Source organism: Seriola lalandi, unplaced genomic scaffold (genome assembly GCF_002814215.2).
Source record: "Seriola lalandi dorsalis isolate HSWRI2012SDOR001 ecotype SW California unplaced genomic scaffold, Sedor1 jcf7180002054883, whole genome shotgun sequence".
NCBI lineage: Eukaryota > Metazoa > Chordata > Actinopteri > Carangiformes > Carangidae > Seriola > Seriola lalandi.
The window spans coordinates 1,197,532-1,220,255 of NW_019525658.1; the positions used below are offsets into that span (position 1 = coordinate 1,197,532).

The 22,724-nt window shown below is 41.1% G+C and overlaps 1 protein-coding gene across 1 annotated transcript in view; it reads left to right on the plus strand.

The window, feature by feature from the left end:
* The window catches only part of cacna1ba (calcium channel, voltage-dependent, N type, alpha 1B subunit, a), a gene marked incomplete at its 5' end in the record, with an annotated part of 79,257 nt that overhangs the window by 9,503 nt on the left and 47,030 nt on the right, over positions 1 to 22,724 (plus strand). The window contains 6 exons of the mRNA XM_087171636.1: positions 5,198 to 5,270; positions 5,358 to 5,475; positions 5,583 to 5,650; positions 6,627 to 6,733; positions 14,407 to 15,186; positions 19,942 to 20,071. Of these exons, the coding sequence (XP_087027762.1) occupies positions 5,198 to 5,270; positions 5,358 to 5,475; positions 5,583 to 5,650; positions 6,627 to 6,733; positions 14,407 to 15,186; positions 19,942 to 20,071 (1,276 nt within the window). The remainder of the gene's footprint in view (positions 1 to 5,197; positions 5,271 to 5,357; positions 5,476 to 5,582; positions 5,651 to 6,626; positions 6,734 to 14,406; positions 15,187 to 19,941; positions 20,072 to 22,724) is intronic.

Sequence of the window (22,724 nt, forward strand, 5' to 3'; positions counted from 1 at the left end):
CAGTTTCTGAAATACTCAGACCAGCCCGTCTGACACCAACAACCATGCCACTTTCAAAGTCACTTAAATCACCTTTCTTCCCCATTCTGATGCTCAGTTTAAACTTGAGGAGATCGTCTTAACCATGTCTACATGCCTAAATGCATTGAGTTGCTGCCATGTGATTGGCCTGTTAGATATTTGCGTTAACGAGCAGTTAAACAGGTGAACCTAAAAAAGTGGATGGTGAGTGTATATGCTATTGACATTATTAATATCTGCATTTTTTTATAGGCTACTTCTTGTTGAGAAACTTGTAACTTCAATATCGTTGTTACGACATCAAGTTGGTCTAGGGGAAAGGGGAGAATTTGAATTTGAAGGAGTCTCAGGATGTTTCAGGATTTCAAAGGTTTATTGCCAACACAAAGCACAGTGTAATGTCAAGGAGAGCCAAGGCCAAAGTAACAAGCAGAATGATCCTACTTAGAACAAAAAAAAAACACAAATGTAAAACTAACATAAGAAGAAAGTTTACAACACTGATCTCCCTGACCATCTCAAAAACAGGAGAAAAGAGGGATTAAAACAAAATGGCAGCTCTTCCCTACAGGCTTCTTGGCTTCCTCTTAGTCAAAAATTTAAACAAATTTACCAAACAAAAAGTACTGGTGGGCACAGAACGTGCATTCACAAATCACACAAATCATATAGACAGGTAGGCTGGCAGGTAACAGGCAGCATGGCAGAGAGAGGTTGAAATGCTGCTCCTCAGATGCTTATATAACCCAGGTGACTAATCAGCTGCAGTTCCATCGAAAAGAAGGGAGGATCCAGGGGTGATGGGGGTGGAGTGGATGAGACACTCCTTGTTAATGGAGGACTGCTCCAGAGCCCACATCACTGGCATCCACCTCTATCTTAAAAGGCTGAAGCAAAATCTGTGCAGAAGTGAAAGCCGCCATCTGATTTGGGACTTAAAAGACAAGAAGAACTCCGTTCTCATTATCCAAGACGAATTTTACTTCTTTCTTCATAACCTCTTCTTTTGTTAGATTCATACAGTAGGCACAGTGATGCATTACCAACATTAATATCATGCTCTAACACTGTTGTGTGTGAGAGGGCATCACCAAAAAGAGCTGGATAGGCCTGAAGAAGAGCCTCAATGTCTGCCTTCTGTTCATCAGTTAGGTGGGTAAGGCAGTGTGGACAAGTCAGACAGTACCTCAGAGTTGAGTAGCCTGGCACACTGCCGACTGGCATCGCGTAACTCCAGACCATCTTCATCCATACTATCGGCTGTAGGGACAGTGACACTGAGGAAGACACAGGAACAGCTTCTATCAGGGTGAGCAGGCTTTTTCTGCGGACTCAGGAGAGTGGTTATCTCTGATATAGAAGGTTTTAACATGTTAATTTGGCACAGGAGAGTTTGACGCTTCCAATCTGGGGTCATCACATAGTCAGCATCAGATACTTTAGAAAAACGAGCAGAGAGGACTGAGCCAGAAGCTGGCAAAAGAACTAGAACCTGGTCACCTGGTTTGAAAGATCTGGGAATAGCCTTCTTGTCATAGTGGCATTTCATTCTTCCCTGGGAGCATGAAAGAGTTTTCTTCGAGTGGACCTGGTGCAGGTGCTCATGAAACTGAAACATAATCCAAAACATTCGTTATCACAGACTGTTCAGAGGACATGAAGGTTCTTTCAGGACCTTTAAAGGACCTCGAATGGAATGACCAAAGACAAGGTCATTGGGAGTGAAACCAAGGGATTCCTGCTTAGCTTCACATATGGCAAACACCATCAGTGGTACTCCCTGCCAACATTGTGTCACTCAGGTCTGGTTCTTCCTTCAACCGATGAGACTGGACTCTAGTAAGAACACTGGCAGAGAAAACAGTTGGTGTCTCACAAAGTTCATCCAGTTGAGAATCTGATTGTTGAATCTCAGTCACCTTTGGAACAGGTTTCACTTTTCCTCGAGCAATGTCATTTCCCATAATGAAGTTTATACCTTTTATGGGGAAGGAACAGCAACATCAAAGAAACCACTGACAAATTATGACTTAACATGTACATGATGCAAAGGAGCTAGACATAGCCCATTTAAACACCTTGAACAAGAACACTGGCATGACATGAGGACTTTTCACTCAAGGACACAACATCTGACAAGATCAAGGACCGGGATCCACCAGTGTCTCTTCAAATTCTTACAGGCCGCTCATCTTCAGGCTTTCCTGTTAAGGAGAAAATACAGTCAAAGATAAAGAGTTTACAAAGGTTAAGGTTGGACAGTTCTGATCAACCCCACCCCGTTTGGTTTCCTTTCCTCAGATGATTGCTTGCGTTTTAACACTCTTCACTCATCAATAACATGGCCAGGTTTATGACAGTAGAAGCCGACTTTGGGCAGAGGACAGTGGTTTGTGCTGAGAAATTTGAAGGTCAACTTTGTTTTGAAAGGGGTCCCTTGCAGAAGAGTTGTCACGATGACTAGAAAAAATAATTTCATGTGTCAATGCAAATTCATCAGATACTACTTCAGCCTCTTTTAGTGTAGACACTTTCTGCTCATTTAGATACACAATAGTCTGCTCAGGCACACAGTTTTTGAACTCTGCCAGTAGAACTAGTTCATGAAGACCACGATCTATCAAAGAGAGTGAACTTCTCTCTAGCAAACTCCACAAAGGTTTGTTTTGCTGTTTTTATGTGGTTACGAAACTGTATCTGTATGCTTCAGGCACAAGTTCAAATGCAGTAAGAGTAGCATTCTTAACAACATCATACTACAAGCTATCTTCAAAGGACAAAGCTGAACAAACCTCTTGGGCTTTACCAACTAATTTACACTGAAGTAACAAAGGCCAGACTTCTTTAGGCCAGTGAGGCAGCAACATGCTCAAACACATTGAAATATGTGTCGACTACTGATTTTCGAAATGGAGGCACCAATACGATGTGTTTGCTGACATCAAAAAAACCTGGGCTTAGAGAGGACATGGGTACAGTAAGAGCAGGCCTATTCGAAGCTAGAGAATCAGCGGCTGACAGATTGGAGACATTAAAATCCACTGTGAGCTGTAAAGGTGTGCCAGAGACATTTGCTTGCAACTCTGGTCTCTGTATTTTAATTTCTTTCTCTGCCTCCAAATTCAACTCCAGTTCTCTAAGTGTGAGGGCTATCTCTGTTTCTGCTGCTAACTCCAGTTACGAAGCTCAAACTCTGCCTGACGTACTTGGACTTTATCTTCCTTGGACCCATGAGTGAGTGAGGGGGTACCAAAGACAGGTGAAGTGTTTGTCTTTCTAACCTTTCCTGGACTCCCAGTAGCAGGCACTAGGCCTATGTGTATGATTCTTGTTGTGTGAGAGCTCCCAGGTTCAAAGCCCAGATGAGTTCCAAATTATGTTACGAGCCCAAGTTGGTCAAGGGGAAAGGGGAGTAACATAAAACTAAGTCATAATTGACATATTAATTTTATGTGGTGTGTTTGTCTAAGTGCCCATTAGATGGCAGTATTAAAGCACAAATGAAACCCAAATTGAGCAGAGGAGGAGGAAAGGGATTTTGGGTTCAGTTAGTCTTTGATTTCTATCTGAACTGATTAGTGGAGTGAGTGTGCTCCAGTTAAACTCCACATTTGTGTTTAGAAAGAAAATGTGACTGGATGAAAACACATATTTGGTCCCTGTAGAAGATATAGAGACAGAGCAAGTGGGGGGGGCGGAGCTGAAGTGAAGCACCTGTACCACTCACGGATACTATATACAAACGGATACTTAACTTAAACAGATGTCACTCAAACCTGCTCAAATCCACTCTTCATTGTGTTTCATTGCCTCAGGTTGTCTTTCACAAGTTTTAGTGATTTAGTCATGAGCTTTAACTAATTCTTGACGTATAACGCAGACGTCAAAAAAGACGTTTTGGACATCAGTGAGAAATGAGTCTCATTCTTCCTTCTGTACAGCCCTGTGCATTTTAAAGTCCTTCTTAGTGATTCAGCATATGACTGATGTTGCAGAATCTGGTCTTGTGAGGTTGCTAGCTGACCGTCTTGTTTGCTTGTTTGTTTGTTTTTGTCTCTTAGTGTTCTGCCTGGTTAACAAAACAGACAAAATTAAATCTGTGCGGTAGAAGAATAAATTTGTAAATAATCCATCCTCCGGATATTTACAAGACCGGCCAACTGGTCGGGAGCTAGCTGATTAGCATGCTAACTTGCTTAGAATGTAGAGGCAAAACAAGAGTTAACATTGGTGGCCGCTCTCAGTGAGTAAAGGAATGAAGTTTTTTCTGAACTCAATGTTTCTTCTGGACTTCTAAACAGCTGTTAATGCTAACACTCGATAAGTAGCAATAACAATACTTACAAATAGCTCCTTTAAACATATATGCTGACAAGACTTATAATGAATAATGTTTCATGTTATAAAGTGATACTGACTTTTTCTTTTTATTGTATATGTATATGTGGACATACAGGGAAAAAAATTAAATTGCATAACACTTTTTAACCTTTCTCTGAGATGTCTCTAAGCAAAAAAAGCCCAGAGTTCAAAGGGTTAGAGAAAAATAAATGAGAACTAATATTTTCTCATTTATTCTAAACATGGAGAGAGCTTCATGTAGAAGTGCTCAGCCACAACATCTCTTTGCTCTTAGAAATAGTGGGACATACAGTATACAAGTTAAAATATTCTAGTGAAACCTGGAATTGGGAGAAAAACTGAACAGAATTAGAATAAAAAATAAAAAAGTATTTGTCAGGCCTCTGTAACAAATGGAGCTTTCCCTCCCTCCTTTCTGTGTCTGTCTTTTAATGAGATCCAGACAGAGGAAACGCTCTCATGGATTTAGACAGCACAAGACAAATTCTGCTGCCATTTCCAGCCCTCTCCATTTGCATCCCTAAAATTGGAGGGAGATGTAATTAGGTCCCAGTAGACAGACAGAAATACAAAATGTCAGCATTAGAACAAGTCATCCATTAGAGAGGAATAAACACTCAAGAGATCAGCCATAAGGTCACACAGACTAGGCGCTCAGATGACACAAACATATTAGGCATATATTGCACTGGAATAATGTCCAGCAGGCTGATGGAGAGGACAATAGGCTGCTGTGGATGAGTGAATGTCACCGTGTTGTGTGTTGTGGCTTTAGAATTTGATTCATTTATTTATTTATTTTTTCTCCCTTCAGGTTTAATTTTGAAGATGAAACGCCGACAACAAACTTTGACACATTCCCAGCAGCGATTCTCACGGTCTTCCAGGTAAAGGTCAACCCCATTCAGCTTTTTATCCTGCTCTGCTTGAACCACTGAACTGGCCTTAGAAACCAACCAGTGTCTCCCCTGCAGATCCTAACCGGAGAAGACTGGAACGCGGTCATGTACCACGGGATTGAGTCACAGGGGGGCGTTCATGGGGGAATGTTCTCCTCCATTTACTTCATTGTTCTCACTCTCTTTGGAAACTGTATCCTCCATCGATTCAGACAGCCTCATAGCTCTGTGAAAGAATTGTAAATATTGATTCTGTGTTTATCAGTCAGTTGACTTTTTCCTGAAACCACAAATAACCAGACACACTCCTCAATGTCTTCTTGGCCATTGCTGTTGATAACCTTGCAAATGCCCAGGAGCTCACTAAGGTGCAGTATGTCTTTATAGCTTGAGATATCCTGGCTTCATAAAGGTTTCAGAGCGAACAATGAAACTGACACTTTCCACTGCTTTTGTCCATCAGTCCCATTCTCATGCACACGATATCTCGGTAATGCCTTGATGGACCTGCTACAAATTTAGCACAAACATTCATTTGGACTCAAGGATGAACTGATTAGATTCTGGTGATCAAAGTTCAAAGGTAAAGGTCATGGTTACCTCACAACACTCGGTTTTGACCTTGTGAAAATTAGCACAAATGTCCTCTTTTTGGTGGTCAAAGGTCAAAGTCAGGGTAACTTCACAAAACATGGTTTTGGCCTCTTGAATGTGGTATCTCAAGAACGCCTTGAGTAAATTTGTTTAGATTTGGCACAAACATTCACTTTGGCTCAAAGATGAACTGATTAGATTTTGTCGGACAAAGGTCAAAGTTCAAGGTGACGTTCTCGTGAATACAATATATCAGGAGCGCCCAGAGGGAATTTCATTACTTCTATCACACTGTGACCTCATGAAACAAATTCATTCACTAATTATGACACAACTTAACTCTAATGTCTATTACGATAAAATGAAGTGATGACATTTTATATCCAAAAGGTCAAAGATAAACTAAACTGTCATAATGACATCATAATGTCCTGCTGAAGCTCTTCTTGCCATTATTAAAACTCTGTAACTCAGGGGAGAGACTGTGAACAGATTTCCTGTAACTTGACTGGTTGGCGGAGGAAACAGTGATTCTAGTTCACATTAAAAACCTACCAGGAAATTGTAGGATGGGACCCACTGAACTGCCGAAAGACGTTTAATGTGAAACATCTACAGTGTTGCGTTTCACTGGCAGTATTAACAGCTTTCCATAACAGGAAAGTGCAAGTGAAACAGCAGGTAAACTGGTAAAAAAAAGGACTTGCTGTATGTACTGTTTGTATGTATGTTTTTGCAAATACTGTCCAGGATGAAGAGGAGCAAGAGGAGGCCATTAATAAGAAACTTGCTCTCCAGAAGGCCAAGGAGGTAAAGGAGGTCAGCCCCATGTCAGCTGCTAACATTTCCATCACAGCGTAAGTCAACCTCTTCTAATGTTTGTTCCGGCGTTCTGAAATCTTTGCTCTTTTACTTTATGACCCAGCACACAACCACAGGAGAAAAACACAGGGATTCAGGAGTTTGTTCTGCAGCTAACTTGCTGCCCACACTAAAGCTAGTTCACCAGTGCAAGGATAAAAAAATGTAATATGTTATTCCCTCCATCTGTTATTCAGTGCCCAGATGTCTTTTTGCTTGTACATACAGAAGAAAGGCAAAAACACAAAACAGCTATCTATGCGGAACAATTAAATAATTCAGTACAATATAGCAGAATGTCAGCATCACTACATACTTATGATTCCTCTTTATTTCTATGAAACAAAATGGTCCGAATTTTCTTTCATGATATCTTCATGTAGAGTCTCTGTTTGATTTTGCTCTTGGGTTTCTTTTCCCAGGTCACGACCATGTGTTGAAACAAAATATAATGTTGATGAACTTCCTCACATCCCAGAGGCCTGTACTATGAAGCAGGTTCAACATACCCAATTTGATCACATGACAAAAAAGAAACAGTAGTAATAAATTGTAATTATTAAGGTCAGACTGAAGATATATTGTAAAGAAGTGCATTAATTATCAGTAAGTTTCTTACTGAGTATTCTCTTTCATCTGATGATGAACAAATTGTTATGAATGTGAAGCAGATTAAACAGTTAAAGTTAATGTCAGACTTTCTGCTGCTTGATGAGTCAGTCTGACTGAAATGTTCATTTATAATCATGGACATATTAAACAGTTTGTGGATCATTGTTGGTTTAAAGAAGATTAAAGAATCTGTGTTCAGTTCAAATGAAGCTAGAATAGTTATTATGTAGTTATTTAGTGATAAACTCTCCTCTGTTTGTTAGAAGCTCAGTCAAAACCATCCACTGATCTTTACAAATATCTACTGATCTTTATTATTGATCACTTTATTGTGATTAAGTTTTTTGTCCCTGTCAGGATCTTATAGGAATGATGACTCAGTTTTTCCAGGTATCTGATTGTTCAGTAGTTTGACTGTTGACAGGTTTTGATCTGATCCTCTGAAGTTAACCTGCCATGAGCAGGTTAGGAGTTTAGCATCAGTTACCATGGTGATTTACCCCAGTAACAAGTGAGCCACCGTCATAGGACTGAAAACCCAGAGTTAAACCTGAAGTTACCTCAATAACCTCAGATCCTGCTTCAGTGTACAGGCCTCAGGTCTGTTTCTCCCAAATGACCTCTGCCGTAGAAACATCACAATGTCAGCAGACAAAACACTACTCACAAGTTAAAAGACAGATAGATTTACACCCCCTTAAACAGCCAGTATATTCATGATATCCAGTTATAGTTTGGCATACAACCACCAGCATGTATGATATTGGGATTGACAGATATTTAACGAAACGCTTTTCAGAACAAGCAACAACATTTAAGCTGTTGTAAAATTTTTCACATGGCTAATGATGGACTTACTGTAGACTCTCCATGCAGTATATCATAGGGTATAATAAAATGTTAACTAATATTTCATATATTTATTGGTGTAGTCATTGTATTGTTTTACTTCCTGTTAGTTTAGTTTATCCTTGTTTCATTATTTTTGTTTATAGCAATCAACATAAAATGTACCGAACCTTAAATATGACGTTGTTGTAAACTCTCCTTTGCTGTTCTTCTACAGATACTGTTGTGTGTCTGTAGAGGAACGGCAACATGGTCTGTATAGTGCTCTGCATTCTGTAACGAACTGTGTTGTTATGTATTTACTGTTAAGGCTCATTTGTGAACATAAAGGTTGTGTAACACAAACAGAAGGTTGTTCTTCCCAAGGCATGAATAATCTCATTGGTGGAGTTGAACCTCAGAGTTTTTGGAGCTCATCATATATCTAAGTGGCTGAATGGCAATGAAGAAAATTTGGACAAAGTAACACTACACAATTGAAGTTTTACTATAGCTACATAACCAACGTTAGCATTAACAGTTGTTTACTTAGCAGTCTTGTCAAGAGCTTCAGACGCACTGAGCCCTGATCTGATACTCTGCACACCTCAAATACACTGAAATTATTAAAATCAAGACCATGTATATGCTTGACAATTGAATAGCTCTGCAATGCATAAAAAAATCTTGAAGCCTTAATTAATTCCTTAATGTTTTTTATTATTTTTAAATCATAAGTGGAGTCCATCATGTGCAGTGAAGCAAAGCAATGACAAGGCGAAAATATCTGTGGTAAGGCCAAAAGCTGTCTGATAAAAGGTCTTGTAGATGGTCACAAACCTTGTTGTAAAGCTCTGGTAGGGCAGTATGGAGAGGGGAGGGTGCACCATGGCTCCAAAAGTTGGCAAAAACCAGTGTTCTCTACCGCCACGATGGCCTGATGATCCAAAGCGATTAATTCAATGATCCGCTCTGTAATTTTTTTGGTCTCCTGCTGTCTCAACGAAATTTCTCTCTCCTTCTCCAGTGTCTGTCCCTCTGTCTGAGTTAGCTGAGTGAACTCACTATGTTCCCTTGAGTGTTTATTTTTTAGATGCCATATCAAATTGATAGTATTGAACTCAGTTCTCTTACTGCCGCCTCATGAAATGCTCGCAAAGTAGCTGTTGGACTACAATCACTTTCCATTTTAAAATATTTACACAGTGCAGAGTCCTGCCACAAATTGTGGGCTAGCTGGTTAGCATGCTAACTTCATTAGAAGAAAAGAAGTGATAGACATAGATGCAAAACAAGAAATAACAGCTGCTAATGCTAATGCTTGCTATGTAGCAAAAGCAAAACTTACAAATAGCTCCTTTAAAACAACAAGACTTAAGTTGACTTTAAGTAGGTGTGTGGCTTTGAAGTGTGAAGAAGGGAAATTTGATCAAAATACAGTGAACATAACAACAAACACAACAATCTGCAGTGACCTTAACTGATCAGTATTTTCCATAAACAATAGATAAAATGGTAATGTGCAATGTAAGAAGAGAATCCACAGAGAATTGCCACTTGACTCTCCAGTTCCCTTCAGCTTTATGGAGCTTTTAAGCATCTTTTACTTCATAGCTTTAGCATAGTTTGTCTGGTTTGTCTTTCTACAGTCCAAAGAATGCAGGTTTGCATAAATGACTAGTCTAAATTGCCTGTGGGTGTGAATGTCAGTGTGGGTGGTTGTCTGTTTCTGTGTGTCAGCTCAATGTGAGCAAGGATCAGATCCAACGCCCACCATGACCCTCAGGAATAAGCGGTGTGGATAATGGATGGATTATCAACTACAGGCAGGCAGACAGACAGGAAGTTGTGTAACAGCTCTGATAAACCCACTGTGCACGACCTGCCCAGCACAACAAAACAACAGACGGACAAAGTTAGAGAAGAGAGTTAATAAGTGAACACAGTGGAGCATTTAACAATTAAAGAACGAGAATTTTTTCTCAGAAGTTGTTGGAGACCAAAACAGAGCTAAAAGTAAAAATGCACATTGGATACAGTCGGATATGTGTAAATAGGCCACTGCTGACACGTTCGCCATAGCACGTTAATGATAAGGTGATAATATATCAGTGTTGTGTTTTCGGCTTGCTTAGCTGCCAAAAAGTGGCCGACAACAACAACACTGCGCTCTGAGATGAAAGAGTGAGCTGCAGCTCTGAAATAAGTTTTAAAAACAATCACTGATTGAAGCGTCTCACGCGGAGGCTCTGACACTGACACAACCCGAGGACAAGACGTGACAGATCTCTCTTATCAGTTTGCACAGCGGCTAGCCGCTCACTCTCTCTCCACTGCATCTGTGTGTGTGCTCTGTAAGTGCATGTGATGACATCACTACTTGCGTTACTTGTGTGTGTCCTCAGTCCGAAGAGAAAGACAAACTCAACTGGCAGTGGAAAAGGAGACAATCGGCTTTTATTAGCGAGTTTACCCGTGTTTAATAAATCTGCTTATACTTGATCATTTTGGTGGAAAAAGGGAATCAGTGTCAGTGGAAGTTCTGGCCCATAATTCAAACCAGTTGCACTTGCAGTGGGTCCAGTTAAATGAACTCTAAATCTAAAAGATGTCTTACACATTAAAATACAGTGCGCCATTTTGTCATCAATGAAGCCACAGTGATGATACCAAGTTTCTAGTCCAAGGGAGCCAAGTTCATCTTGTCTCCCATCAATAGATTTCAATGGATCAATGGACTTAACATGATTGCCTATGATAGGACAATAATACTGTACTTAGCTGCTGCAACGAGCTCCGATATTACAGTGTTTTTGTTTCAGCTCCACCCATGAAATTATTCTTTATCCAGACCTCTTAAATTTGATTTGCCTTTTGCATCAGCAGTCATAGTGAAATGTTGGTCGTTAATAGATTTCAGTGAAACCCTCCTGTCTCATAACTGCGCTTTAAAAGTATTTCCCTGAATTGTAAGCAAAACCTGAATCTAGTGAAATCAGACTGACTGCTGTCACCATGGCAGCCAAAATGTGCCCAACAGCCCATTTGTGTGACATTTCCTTTTTGATTCAGTCTCAGTTTTGTGTTTCTGAGCTTTTACTGTTCATTGCACTGAAATGTGATGGGAGGCTAAAGGACAAAGAGAAAGCAGAGAAATGTTGAATGGTGTCTGGCTGTTTCCCTGACTTCATCCTATATGATGTCCCCCCCTCCCCCATTTTTGTTTTGTGCATGTGCAGTTTTCTAACACGCAGTCGAGGTAACGCGCATTCTAGCAGCTCATCCATCTGCAGCGTTAACTCACTGTGAGTTATTACCTCTCTGATACAATTTCTAAATCCTCCCATTGCCCCTCTTCCATCGCTCCTGCTCTGCTGCTACACCCTACCTTCTCCTGGTGCGGTCATCTCATCTTTCTGTGTGAATTGTCCAGAAGAACATGACAGCTCCTCCGTGCTCACATTTTGTGACAGAGTTGCGTGTGTGTTTCAGTATTTCCATTCCTCTGTTCTGTTTTTATTATTTCCCTGTGATCAGCAAGGGTCACCAGTTTGTGTTTCAGTGGTCATGGTATCTGACTGTGTGTGATCAGCATCCTGTCTGAGAATTCTTTTTTGATCTCAAGATACTGCATATCATTGTTCATACTGTGTGTGATATGATTCATCTCCCAAGCTGGTTGTAAATGCGTGTTGTACATTATTACAGATGAAGAACTGCTAAGTAGAAACACAGACAGATGCTGAGTGACTAGAAGCTGGACACAGCAGCTGTTGAGTCATTCAGTCTTATTTGTAATGAGTCAGAATGACGAAGGCTGATAGTAAAAACTAGTGGAATGAAACTCTCATTAAAGCTTAAAGCAGGAGAAATATTTTTCATATTGTCAACAATTCCCATGAAAGAACATCAGTGAGAACACACTGAAAATCATAGAGTGTAAATAAAGATGGACCTAGTCTCTGTGACGTCACCCACATGTTTTTGAAGAGCGATTTTGAAGCTCAGAGTGAGCTGCTCCACCGTCACCATCTTGGCAGTGTCTGACTCCACCCCTAACCCCCAGCTAATCCAAATATGGGTAAAGAGGAGGGGCATTGTGTGGAGCTGAGGCTTAGGTGCATGCTGGTTTGTGGGAAGCATATGCTCACCCACCTGTCACTAAAAGAGGCCACGCCCTCAATTCTCTATAACTTTAGTCCTTAATGAAATGTAAACAGGTGATTTATATAAAAAGTTGTCCTGAAGGAGGAAATTAGCTCTAGAGACCAAAGCTGTTTTTGTACCAGGCTGCAAAACTACAAGGACCAGTAGTTTTAGGAAATTACTAATCATAAAAAAAAAAAATGAAACTATATATTTGTGAAGTTTAAAGATTTATGTCTTCAATAGGAACCAATGAACCTATACTGACAGGGTAGGGTTTTGTTGTCTTTTCATTGGATTTGTCGACAATAAGTAAAAGTATCTTTAAATGCAACAGGAATACTAAATGAAGCCTTACTAAACTATAACCGTGACGAAATAGTTGAAAGCTGTGAATTTAATTAAGGTGTCTTTGTAAATACATTGATTAGGCATTAACAATAATATTTACTAGATTCCTTGGACTTTACCACTAAGAGTTTCCTTTGGGAAGTTGCTACAGTTTCAGCAAGCAGGAAGGGGCTGGTCTCAGATCAGATCACTCATCATCACTCTCTAATTATAAAGCAGCTTTAGTGCAAATTGTTGTTGAGGATTTGTTCGAGCTGTAATTTAATTTGTGTAAATTTGACACGTCCTCTCAAGAACTAATGACTGAGGGGGAGAGACTGGAATTATTTGGCTGTGCAGTTTAAACACACTCCACTGAAACCAAGGCTAAAAATAAACTGTAAGGTTTCAGCAGCAGGTACATACACACACCTGTCACACAGTCACCTGTAAATAGGTAAATAGTCACACATTGTTGACTTGTGGCACTTGTGTAACTCTGGCTCTCTGAGTAGTGTGATGTCTCAGTATAGGATATGCCCCTCCACACTGTAGGTTACTGTGCGGAGAGGCGTGTCCTGTAGTGAGACACTGACACTAACACTGTGACAGAGAACTATTAGTCCAGCCAAACACCACAGAGCTCTTTAACACGAATAGCACAGGTCTGCAGTGAGTGTTTCATTATTTCCCTGCTCCCTCGCTGCAAAAACTATTTGTTTTGGGTTTTTGTATAATTTTCCATCTCTACTGTACTTGTTGTCATTTTTCTGAAGCTTATCTGCCCCTCTGTGCTTCTGTCTGTAACTTGTTTCTGTCCATTTGAAGTTCCTTCTTTCCCTCTGTTTGCTTCAATGTTGCTCCCTTTATGTGTTTGTAGGAGTTATGTCTGCACCCCAGTCCATCAATACCTGAGGTAAACCCAACCGCCTGCTAGCAAGGTGGTGGATGATGATGATGATGATGATGATGATGATGATGATGATGATGATGATTACATGCATTAGAACATACATAATCATATTCTCATTATTTACATCCTTGAACACAAGAACTGCATAAACAAAACAGACCTGCCCTGCATTGTTCTCATGCACACCATGTTACGGGCTTTTCCCAGTCCAATGTTGATGTTGTCCATCCGCCTCTTAGCAGGAGTTCTGAAGAGTGCAGTGCATTTCTAAGATGAGTATGAAGAGTATAACTTTAAGACAATGGAGCACTGAGAACATTGGATAAAGTTATTTTCAGTTACTAATCTGTGCAGTGAACTGATTTGAATGATTTGATGAGATGCCGCATTAAACGATGGCATCATCACACGTGAAGAGATAGCACTGTTGTTAGTGCATGCGTTCAGCCATTTCACAAATACTGTATTACACAGACATTGACAGAAAACAGTTGCATGTCAGAGCATGGTGATGAGGCCATGCTTGGCTGTTTTTCAGGTGCTCTCCACAGTAGACTGTGATAGTTGAACGCAGTGCACCTTGGTCATACTGTAAATCATCCAAGCATGTAGGGACCTACTGCTGGTTTTATGTGCCATGAAGTCATGAACTATAAAGTGCATACACAGTGAATGTGTCACACCTCAAAGGGAACCATGCCTGTCAATGTATCCATTGGAAATGCTGCTGTCCTGTGTAGAAATGATGTGAAGTGAAAAAACTCAGTGTTAACAGTATTATATTGTAATATCAATGTTCCAGTGGTTGTGATTTGTCCTGTTCTTCTGGTTCTCCCCCAGTAAGGAGCAGCAGAAGTCAATGAAGACGATGTCAGTTTGGGAGCAGAGGGCCAATCAGCTGAGGAGGCAAAACTGGGCGAGCTGTGAGGCCCTGTACAGCGAGCTGGAGCCTGAGGAGCGTCTCCGCCTGTCCTCGGCCCTCCACCTCCGGCCCGATATGAAGAGCCACCACGACCGGCCGCTGCTTGTTGAGCCCTGTGACAGGCCTTTGTTGGGCGGCCACCAGCACCACCATCATAAGCCCTGTGTGCCCGAGGAGGCTGAGACCGCCGCTGACCCTCCTGTGACCCACCAGCCTCGCCGCCACCACCGCCACAGAGACAGGGACCGGACCAGAATGAGAGACGAGACAAACGATAATGGCGACACTGGGGGTCGACACCACGTCCATCACAGCCGCTCCAAAGACCACGACGGCAGCCGCGGCAAAGAGGGGAAGAACGAGAGATCCCGTAGCCGAGAGGGAGGCAGGAAGCATCACCATCAGAGCTCAGTGGACGACAGCGGAGGTGGAGGTGTCAGGCCAGAGAGAGAACATCGCCATCATCACTCACACCGCCAGTCCCGAGGGGGCAACGGGACAGTGAACAGTGGAGGGAGGGAAGAGCGAAGATCCCGACACAAAGATGGATGTAGTTCTCACAGGGACGGGGATGTTAACTCCAGAGGAGACAGCGGTGCCAACGGAGAGAGGAGGAGACATCGGACTCATGGATCCAGGGGCCAATCCACCGCTGAGGGAGAGGAGTTCAATGAGAGAGAGAGGAGCCAATGTCACAGGTGGTCTAAGCATCCAAATACTCTTTAATCTTTACTATCAGTGAACTCAAATGCCTGATGAGGTTTGTGGTTCTCACATGTTCATCACTACAGATCTCAAAAAACAGACATTAACTAACTTTTGAACTTAATTTAGATGGAAGATTAAATTGAAATCTAAGATGTAGAAGTATCACTGTGCTGAATATTTTTAGGAGCTTTTTCCTTTTAGAAAGAAAACAAAACTGGATCAAATATGTTGGATCTGCATTTACTATGAAACCTTGACTTCCTCTCATTCTGCAGCGAGCTTACAGTGTGAAATGTCCCATGGTGTTTCTACTGGTCTGTAAATGTTTAGTCATCAGTTTTTGCTGAGTCAAACAAAGTGTCACAGACAGTGGTGACAAGTAGCACAATCCACTGTTTCCCATACATTGATTTATTTATGGCGCCTAACCACAATGTCATCACTGACCGCCACGACTGATTTTCTATTTTTTTACTATTTCAAATGAGTCAAATCTTATTTCATCCTAGAGAACATTGATTGACTCACTTCATCCTGGTCTCTCTCTCTCTCTCTCTCTCTCTCTCTCTCTCTCTCTCTCTCTCTACATACCTGTCTGTCATAGTCAAACTGGCTAAAAACAACAATCCATGTGTTCTTTGCAAACAGAAATGATACGTGTTTATTTGCATATGGATTGCCTGTGGAGAAACATTAAAGGGCCACAGCACAAAATTCCTTTTCGATCTGATACCAAGTGATACAGGGCCTGAATCACAGATACCGATACTTTTTATTATTAAAAGCAGCTTCTGTATTTTCATGTAGTGGAGAGCAGTGTCATGATTTATGAGGTATATTCATCAACAATAGGCTTAATATCAATACATATTAATGAGCACTAAATGATTTGCCAGAGGTCTGAAATCATTTTAAGGATGGTAGAATTTATACCTGCGACCTGTGAGACATGGGTTTGATCCCAACTGAAGCAGAACAGAAAGTGGCTTCATTCATTCATGCAGCACTTTGTAAAAAAGTGATGAATGGATGACAGTACTCCTCTTTCATGCAGGCATCGCTGCATTCATTTTTAGTTAGTGTTATTAGTTATTAGTGAGAGAGAGACAGGAGAGCTGGGAGAAGGAGAGAGAGGGGATGATGTGCAGCAAACAGCACAGGCTGGATTTGAACCTGTGTCGCTGCGGTAAGGACTGAATTTAATGGTTTGTCCTCACCAGGTGAACCACCGACACGCTCCATTGTTGCTTTTATGTGTGAGAATGTTGTTCATGTTTGAGTGCACAGTGGCACAGAGTGTGTGCACTTATTTGTGTTCACGACAACGGACCGTTCTTCTCAGATAGTTCTTCTCTGAAATGAGTTTAACATAGAAGAGAGAAGCTGTCCACTTGTGATTGGATCATCTGAGACACATGTTAGTGCCAGGTCGGAACCAGGCGTCTGTCTCACACTGACACCAGACCCGTCTGTCAGAGCTGGACTGTCTAACTCTGTGTGAAACAATCATTGTTTACCCACCAGGACTCAAGCATGAGACATTAATATCTAAGATGCTGTCTCTGATCTAGGGATAGGTGTGGTGAGTCAGAGGGGGAGTCCCTAGCCATCTCCCCCCAGCAGGGCTCTGGAGGGGCCAACTGGCCTCCTGACCGACCAGAGGACTCGGACAACCAGAGGAACGTCAGGCGAACCGGCCAAAGCTCCATCCACATCCCTCCTGTGACTGTCACCTCCCCGCCTGGAGAAACCATCCTCATGCAAAGTCAGTAGCAAGCTGCACACATACAGTAATATGACAGAGAGGACTTCCGTTCTTAGCCACAGTTAAAATATGTACAGAGGAGAAATCACTTACTGTGACAAGCGCGAGGTGAGGTGGGAACATGTAGGTGCTCCTGACACTGTCAGTGCCAGTTTTCTGAACTCTATTTACGTAGTTCAAGTTTAAAGACATGAGAAATTTAGCAGATAAGGGAAGGAAAATGGCAAAAAAGAAAGGATGAAAAAACGAAACAAACTAAATAATGCAAGCAGGTGTACAGGGCTGAGACCAGCATCCTGACACCATTGCTAAATAGTGTATTTAACAAAGGGTTTAAATAAGCATTTCTGTGGAAGGTTGAGCTGTCGTCTTGCAGTTCACACTGACAAGATCTGCTCCATCCTTGGACTGTGAGGGACGTGGAGTCCATGTCTGTGCCAAGAGTTTTCTCAATAATTCATTTCCTCATTCACAGCTGTTAAATTTTCTGTTTGCTGCAACAGCCGCAGCAGCTTCACATCTCCCCTGAAAGACAAAAATAAAAGAAGTTATTATAGTGAGTTGACAAAAATAAATAATATTAACATGAAAAAGGTTACATAAAATAACATAACCATCAGTAACGCTTCATTACATCTGACACAAACATCTACTTGAACTGATTAGAATATGGTGGTCAAAGGTCAAGGTCACTATGACCTCACAAAATTCCTTTTTGGCAACAACTAAATAATTCATACACTATTTATGAGCACAAATGTCTAATAGAATAAAATCACCAAGTCATAACATTTATATCCAGAAGGTCGAAGGTCAACTTTATAACATCATAATGTAATGTAAATACACTTAAGACCATTATTCAACACTGTAACTCAGGAAGGAGAGACTTTGACCATGTTTCCTGATACTTGACTGGTTGGCAGAGGCATACATACAACCACGAGGCAGTGATTCTATTTTCTACCTGTCACAAAGTAAAAGATGACTCTAATCCATACATTTCCACAGGAAGAATCAAGCAACTTAAAGGTCTTCATATGAGTCTGGAGCACAAGTGTAACCCAGGGTAAAACAGAGGTTTCAGATGGTTCAACAGGGGCTGAGACTTTGTGTCAAATACTTTGATCCAATACTTGCGTATACACTGCCAGGACCACCACATATAACTCTAGGAGACTGACAACTTCCATTCAAAACAAATAGTTGAGGCTTGCTTGTGTATCGTAGACAGGCTGACTTTGGTTAAATGGTAACGATAAAGAGTCTCTCACTGTATCAGACTGTGCCAAGAACAGATCTCATTTATTTTCCTGTTGTGTTTTGAGGACAGTCAAATAGATGATGAATGCTGGGGGTTCAATGCTGTTCAGTGCCACTATGCTGTGTCTGAGATTATTGCTGAAGTGAACTATCTGTCTTCACAGTGAACAGTATTGACTGTGAGACAATGCCCGTTAATGAGAAGACTCTGGAGGATCTAGGTCAAAGCGGACCCAAACCTATCCTGCCTTACAGCTCCATGTTCATCTTTGGACAGACAAACCCGTGAGTCGCCCCAACCTGCTCTTTCCACATATTTGGGACTTTAAGCAGCGATGGTTGAAGTGATGGCTCTGGCACCCCTATACATTCCAACGTGTTGCCGTAGTGATGGATATCAAAGATCACTAAGCAACATTTAACTCTAACAACAGCTACTACACTACTTCAAGAAACCGAGGTCGCTCTGAACATTGCTACAATATGTCTCTTAAACTGACCTGAGACCTCTTGATATTTGCTTTAGAGACAATTTAAAATCAGATGAGGAGTTTGTATAAATCAGTCTGTTACTTCAGCACCAAGGACAGCGTCCTTGGTGCTGAAGTAACAGAGAGGGATGATGGAGGTTAACAACAGTTTGTCTGGCATGTCTATGAATTAACTGGAAAAATCTGTCAGATTATCAGATATCTTTAACAAATACACTCATAATACATAAAACTACTAATGGTATTATTAAATGTAAACAACCTGACAGTATCAAATATGACAAAAACGTCATTGCATCATGTAGCTGTCCCCTCAACCGCTGCTTAAAGTCCCTTGTTGTAGGAACTCCAACATGCTGTGGAAGTCAGACCCTTCAGAGACTGGGTGATAGCCACTCCTTTATTTAATTATATCACTTGTTATGTCTTATTGTCATCTCATCAGTTATGTGTGAAGGACTTGGAACTGCACTGATCTGTATGAAAGGTGCTTGAATGATCTCTAAACTAGCATATCATCATATAGATATCTCTCTGCTTTCCCTCCTACTAAAACCAGTAAACTGCACCTCCTCAAGAGACCAATTCCTCTCCCTACCAGTGTCCATCCCCTAAGTGTACTTCTAAACCTTCACACACTGTCAATGATCTATACCAACACACACACAGAAGACAGTGGTAGCTGGTCTACATGCCGGACATTAACAGGAACAGTGGCAGCATTAGGTTCAGGCTCTCTGCTGACTTGAGTGCTGATGAGGTCACCTTTACTTTTGAGGTCAGGGTGTGTTTGACTGCAGCACACAGTGGAAATAAAGTATATCTACTATATCTATTTATATCGATAGTCACATAAGAGGTTTCATACATAGCTGTCGCCTCTAGTATGCCTATATATATAAATTTAATTCATACAGTATTATGGAAAACATTTAAATGGTAATTTTACACAATTTTCCTTCCTATATTCTTCTAGTATTTGTATATAGTATATATCTAATGTAAAGCACAGTGTCTTCACATTTTGTTAAGTTAAATAAATAAATACATTTTTGCCCTCATCACTTTACATTCACTACTCAGCTTTAGACTTAGAGCAAGTTTAGAAAATAAAGAGGAGAGATAGTAGCTACTGCCACAACTCAGTCTTTGTTAGATCTGTGTCTCCTGCTCAGTGTTTGTCTCCCTCCCTCTCTGTGTCTTTCCCTGCCTCTCTCTCTCCTCAGGGTGAGGCGGTTGTGTCACTACATTGTGACTCTGCGTTATTTTGAAATGTCCATCCTGGTTGTCATTGCTATGAGCAGTATCGCTTTGGCAGCAGAGGACCCTGTCTGGACGAATGCCCCCCGCAACAATGTGAGACACACGATGCACATGAATATAGACATAAATACACACAAATGTATGTAATACTCAAGAAAACTGAGCAAAGCGCATTTCTTTTTAAAATTGTGCCTGAAACAGGGAACACATAACTGCAAACCAATATTGTACACAAATACAGCACATAGGCAGGACTAATTCAGCCTCTTTTTTTGCAGGTGCTCAAATATCTGGACTACGCCTTCACTGGTGTTTTCACTTTTGAAATGGTGATCAAGGTAAGCATGTACAATAGATGAATTCACAATTAAAGCAGTAATAACTTGAGTGTCTCTTTATCTTTCACTGCACTTTTTAAACCGTCTGCAAACTGAAAGTGATGACTGTGGCGAGGACAGCGAGGCAGTCTGTGCCAGGACCTCACCTCAAAGTGACAATTATAGTGCCCTCAGGAGATCAGGCTGCAGTACCCCTTTTAATGATAATCCATTTTATTTTCATATAAAATCATCATTGTTTAAAAAAACCCATCAGTAGTTCAACATTAACAATGATTAAATGTCCTCATAAACAGTTATATGTACAGGTTGGTGTTTAACCTGCTGGGCATTGCTGGCTGCTGCTGCTCCACCCACAGCGCCTGCGGTGAGGGCTTTGGTAGGGCTAACGAATAAAGAGCTGAGGACCACCAGTCATTGATGTTTGGCTCCTGGTGGTGGTGCATTACTAATAATGATAATAACAATAAAAATAATAATAATAATATAATTACCTTTATTTGTGCACCACCTTTACAACAAAGAAATGACATACACCAAGTGCTTCACATGAAAAGACATAAAATGAACATAAAAACATTCATGTACAATGATATGGAATAATAATTAAAATAAAATAGAAATTATTCATGAAATAATAAATAATGAATTAAGATAGAATAAAAAGATTACATAGAAGGCATAAAAGCAGTAAGACATCAGCATTTAAAAGACGTGCTGAGCAAGGCTGAGTTAGTTAAAGGCTAAAGTGAAGAGATAGGTTTTTATCTTTCTTTTAAAAACACTCAGTGAGCAGCTTCTGATATCTGGAGGTCGTATGTTCACCAGCTTTGGGCCGTAACTGACAAAAGTTTTCCTACGGCTGTTTCGGGGGACCTTCAATAAAGCAGCAGTAGATGATCTCAGTGTTCTTGGAGGTCTATAGTTAATCACAGAGTTAGCAAATCAATTTTTAATCAATCAATTAAAATCAATTCTAAATGTAATAGGAAGCCAGTGCAGAGCTGCTAAGACTGGAGGAGCTGCAGAGTTTTGAATGAGAGTGGTAGCAGAGATCGATACTGAGGCCACAGCAGCTTGGAAACTAGACCAGCAAGCCCCTTCCCATTCAGACAGACTTGCATCCGTTTAGAAACTGGTCAGGCCAATCACAACCATTAATCTAAAATGGGGCAGGTTTGATATGATGACTGACGAAGGAGTGCCACTGAAGCATCTTCGTTAATAACCAAGATGGCTGCTCCTGCTGTGAATCAGTCTGTTGAATCCACTATTGCTGTAGCAGTAAACAAACTGGATGAGCCAAAAGCTTCTCCTTCTCTGCCTCCTCTGCCAGATCTTTAATGGCTTGTCAGTGCTTTGCCCCTGTGACTCCCATGTCACAGAGAAATCTAGATGTTGAGGAGCTTATGAAGCCCTGGCATCCCACTTCTACAGGCTGAATGAAACCCCCCCCTTGCATGGGATCATGGGTTCTATGAGCAGGTTGTCAGTGGCTATGAACCTCATCAATATGTGACGTAGACGTTATCTCCCTCTGAAACTGGAACTGCCTAACCAGGTCAACTCTCATGCCGCTGTCCCACCCGGTGAACTGGATCAGGTGGTTGGCTGAAGAGGAGTTGGACTCCTGCATGTCTCAATCACTTCAGCCAGTTTCCACAACACAAGATCATGCTGCTATCTGTAGTGCCGAGCCTAGGCCTAGCTTCTCCTCTTGTGTTGCTTTCCTCTACTCCCTTTACTTTGATTGCATTAACTCTTAAAGTCAAATGGAACTAATTCAAAATGCGTCTTGTGAAAATCTTAAAACAGATAAAGACTCAGGAATGTCTTAATGGATTTTATTGAAATATAACATTTGCAAATGGGCTCAGTACTTCCCCGAAATGAAATCAATCCTGTCTCTTATACTTTAGAAAACAAGAATATGGGAGTATCCGCCCCCTGCTGTCAGCCGGTGATTTCAGACTGCACAGGCAGGTAGTCGTAAATTCTCAGGAGTAAAAACAAGATATGCGGGGTAATAAGGCAGATAAAGAACTGCTCCTTTACCACCCTAGACAAGGAACACTTTATCAACTACAAAGGGGTTGGTTAAAATGCAGTTACATGACAGCGCACATATGACGGTATAAATTTTTCCCATTTCACTAGGAAGACAGGTTACAAAAACAAACCATAAAACCATAAAAATATGATATGATACACTCGCCCAGTACAGGCCTAATAATATAGTCCCATGTCCCATGTCATTTAAACAAATAAATCAAATGAAATGCCTAAAGTGAAATGAATTAAATACATAATCTCTGGTTTAGATGGTGGACCTGGGCCTGTTGCTTCATCCTGGATCCTACTTCAGAGACTTGTGGAACATTCTGGACTTCATAGTAGTCAGTGGGGCG